Below are 3,461 nucleotides of genomic sequence, written 5' to 3' on the forward strand. Positions count from 1 at the left end.
AAAATTTTTTTGAAACTAGATTACTGTACATTTTAGCTATTTCACTAAGATAAACTTTACTTATTTTACAAATTCATAACTTTAAATTAGTTATTTAGCTACATCACCCATTTTTAAATGGGAAAGAAAAAAAAACTAAATGAAACTATGTTTATGATATAAAAACTATTGATGAGACATTTGGAGAATTAAGCTTGAAAGGAAGGTACGAGAGGTTACGGGCCTGTTTTCTTTTGGGCTTTTTGAATCGTTAGATTTCGGCGAACTTTGCTCTCACTCTCTCTCTCTCTCGGTCTCGGCTCACCACAACCATCATCGTCCTCATCGCAGCTTCTCCGTCGACCTCTTCCAATCGGAACCCCCTCGTGTGAAGATCGTGAAAATTCAAGGTATTCTCTCACCACGGTTATAAAACGAGCTAATTCTGTGTTGATTCGGTCAAATTTCAGATTGGCCGTTTCAAATTGACCGAACGAAGTTTTTGCGATTTCTGATTCATCAAAACAGTATGAGCATTTCGGCTGTGTCGTCGAGTCTTGTGTGTCTCGGCGTTCTTATATCATTGTAAAACTCACAAAGGGAAAAAACTTATTCGGGATCTAAATGTAAACTGTTGGTTATATAAAATCTGCTGGTTTGGTAAAGAGAAGAGAGGAAATTCTAGGGTTTTATAGAAACCAAATACCCAAATTTACAGATTTGTAATGAACGGGATTATGTTAATGTTTTGACTTGAGTATAGAAACCAAATACCCAAATTTACAGATTTGTAATGAACGGGATTATGTTAATGTTTTGACTTGAGTAATGAAGGTTCGAAAAATGTTAAAACTGTAATATTGCTTGCCTCTGTTGATCACCAGTAAATTAACTTTCGTTCTACTGTAATATTCCATGTAGAATTTTTTTGGAGACCTGAGGCAAAAATCGTACATACATATATAGTAAATATTTTGGAATGAATTCTGATAGGTCCTTGGAAAAGTGATTGCCTTTCGTCTGTGGCTTTGGATTTCCTTTTTTTTTTTATTTTTTTTCCCACAGGGATAGAGAGATGGCTCTGAGAGCAGCGTTTCTTCGACATTTCAGAGTGCCGGTCCAAACCCTAAGCGGCGGAGGAGTTCGCACGTGGGACCGGCCTCTCATCCGATGGATGTCCTCGCACGACGATCACATCACAAAGGACGAAGTTGTGGAGAGAGTCCTCTCTGTCGTCAAGTGTTTCCCCAAAGTTGATCCTTCCAAGGTAAGTCCGGTCCACCGCCACAGCATTGATTTTCTCTGATTTTGTTGATTAGGGTTCGATTTTGATTCAGATTTAGGGTGAGTCTAATCTCCGTGATTGGAAACCCATAATTTCTAGGGTTTAATTTGGACACCTGACAGTTATAAAAAAATATATATATAGAAAATTAGTGTCGGGATTTTTTTGTTGTAAAAAAAGAAATTAGTATCTTGGAAGACATTGTTTGGTTTGCTGTGTAGTTTGGTTAAGTTTTGACTTTTTTTTCTTTCTTTCTTTCTTTCTTCATTTGATCAACAAAGAACAAGAGTGATAAGTGTTAGAAGAAGCAAAGCTTTGTAGGCCGATCCAGAGAGAAAAAAACAGTAATCAAACTGTATAAGACTGCATTTGCATTTGAACATACCTGTGTTATTTAGTGACGTCTAGGAAGCTTCTTAAGGTGAAACGCTTACGCGTTTTTATATTAATAAGTGAAACGATCGACTGGTTTATGAATTAGCTTATTAATAGGAATCGGTTATAGCATAGAGAAACCCAAATGGTATCTTCAGTCTTAGTGACTTGTATTTTTATTATTTATTTTTGGTTCATTAATTGGTTCTGTTTGGAACTTGGATTTTATGATGGTAATTGAAAACTTGGAAGGAAAATGTGGGGGAAAAAATTGAAGGAATTTTTTTTAGGGAAAGAGGATGAATCTTTAGTATAACATCCACAGGAAATCCTCTGATTCTGATTCTGATTCTGATATTCAGGTTCTTCCTGATGTTCACTTCCAAAACGACTTGGGTCTTGATAGCCTGGACAACGTGGAGATCGTTATGGCTTTGGAAGAGGAGTTCAAGTTGGAGATTCCAGACTTGGAAGCCGACAAGATTGACTCGTGTAATCTTGCCATTGAGTACATCTACAACCATCCAATGGCAAGTTGACTTTTTTTTTATTTTTTATTTTACCGAATGTGCTTTTTTTTTTCTTTCTCCCTTACTTCTTTTAAAGAACTAGACGTGCTCTAGCTTTGCTGGTTCCGTTTTGTAGAATTGTGCCTATTTTGGGTGGAAAATAATTTGAATCTCTTTGGAAAAGAGAACAAATGAATGACTATTTGTTGTGGCTTGAATAACTTGAAACACTAATATGTAGTACCACGCAATCAGTTTCCGATTTAGTTTTTGTGAGTCCGGAATTTTTCTTATCTAATTCCAGCCGTAATTGGCATATTTATAGTCAAGTCTACAGGTGAACAATCGTAGCACATATATAGGAACTAAATACAAATATTCAGGAAAAGAAATAGAATAATTGTCTAGCTATAATCGTAATCTGTTCAGTCTAACTTGAAACAGTCATTCCAGTATCAAGGAGATCAAGGATGAATTTCCGCTGTGACACGCTGATACCGTCCTTGGAAACCTTAGCTCTCCCAAGTCTTTTAACTATAAACTCCTTTGCTAATTTTCTTTTTAGAGTCTTAAGTTGTTCTTGATTATCTAAGGTGACGTGTCATCCACATATATTTTTAGGACAACTGTTCTTCCTTAGTTGAGAATTTTGGTGAATAGATATGATCGAATTGAGCTTGACAAAATCCCTGTTTCTTTACGAACTGGGTGAATAAAACATTTTATTGGGGTGACATTATATAAAACATCCTTCTTTTAGAACATTCTATATAATAAAAAAAAGTGTTTTTATTTGTAGCCCTGACTCACCCATCGGGGGCGACGTATCAAAACATTTAGAGTCGGGCTATAAATAAAACCTTTTTTTTTTTTTTTTTTTTTTTTTTTTTTTTTTTTCAGTTTGGGTCCAATTTACTCGTTCAATCAGGATTTCTTATGAGCACATACATTCTATATTATTTTATTATTATTGTAATGGAATGAATAACACTTGTTTTTTAGAAATTATTTTGAAGGATGCTCACCGTTGTTTGTAACTTAAAACTCCTGCTGGCACCTGGTTCATTAAATAAGTAGAATACTTACTCCCCAAATGTAATTAGGGATAAAAATGATGAACATCTTCTTCCCCAGAAGAGATATTTTCTAAAATTAAAAGGATTTGTTTAAAAAAAACGTAACATCAATACTTACGAAAATTTACCTGAGCTGGGATTAAAGCATCTGAAACTTTTCCGTGTCAAAAAGAAACCAAAGAAAAAACATTTAGTAGCTCTCACGTCCAATTTTCCTCTTTTACGATCACGAATGTG

At 35.0% G+C, this 3,461-nt stretch overlaps 1 protein-coding gene across 1 annotated transcript; it reads left to right on the forward strand.

Annotated features, from left to right (window-relative positions):
* Positions 1–276: 276 nt before the first annotated feature.
* On the forward strand, positions 277–2,441 carry MTACP-1 (mitochondrial acyl carrier protein 1). Its single transcript, XM_089629864.1, has 3 exons — positions 277–389; positions 1,045–1,246; positions 2,002–2,441. Exons 2-3 carry the CDS (start codon positions 1,055–1,057, stop codon positions 2,176–2,178), a joined length of 369 nt encoding a protein of 122 aa, XP_089485990.1. The 5' UTR covers positions 277–389; positions 1,045–1,054; the 3' UTR covers positions 2,179–2,441.
* Positions 2,442–3,461: the final 1,020 nt, after the last annotated feature.

Source organism: Urtica dioica, chromosome 2 (assembly GCF_054948205.1).
Source record: "Urtica dioica subsp. dioica isolate 48M chromosome 2, U.dioica_male_clone48M_v1_H2, whole genome shotgun sequence".
Classification (NCBI taxonomy): domain Eukaryota; kingdom Viridiplantae; phylum Streptophyta; class Magnoliopsida; order Rosales; family Urticaceae; genus Urtica; species Urtica dioica.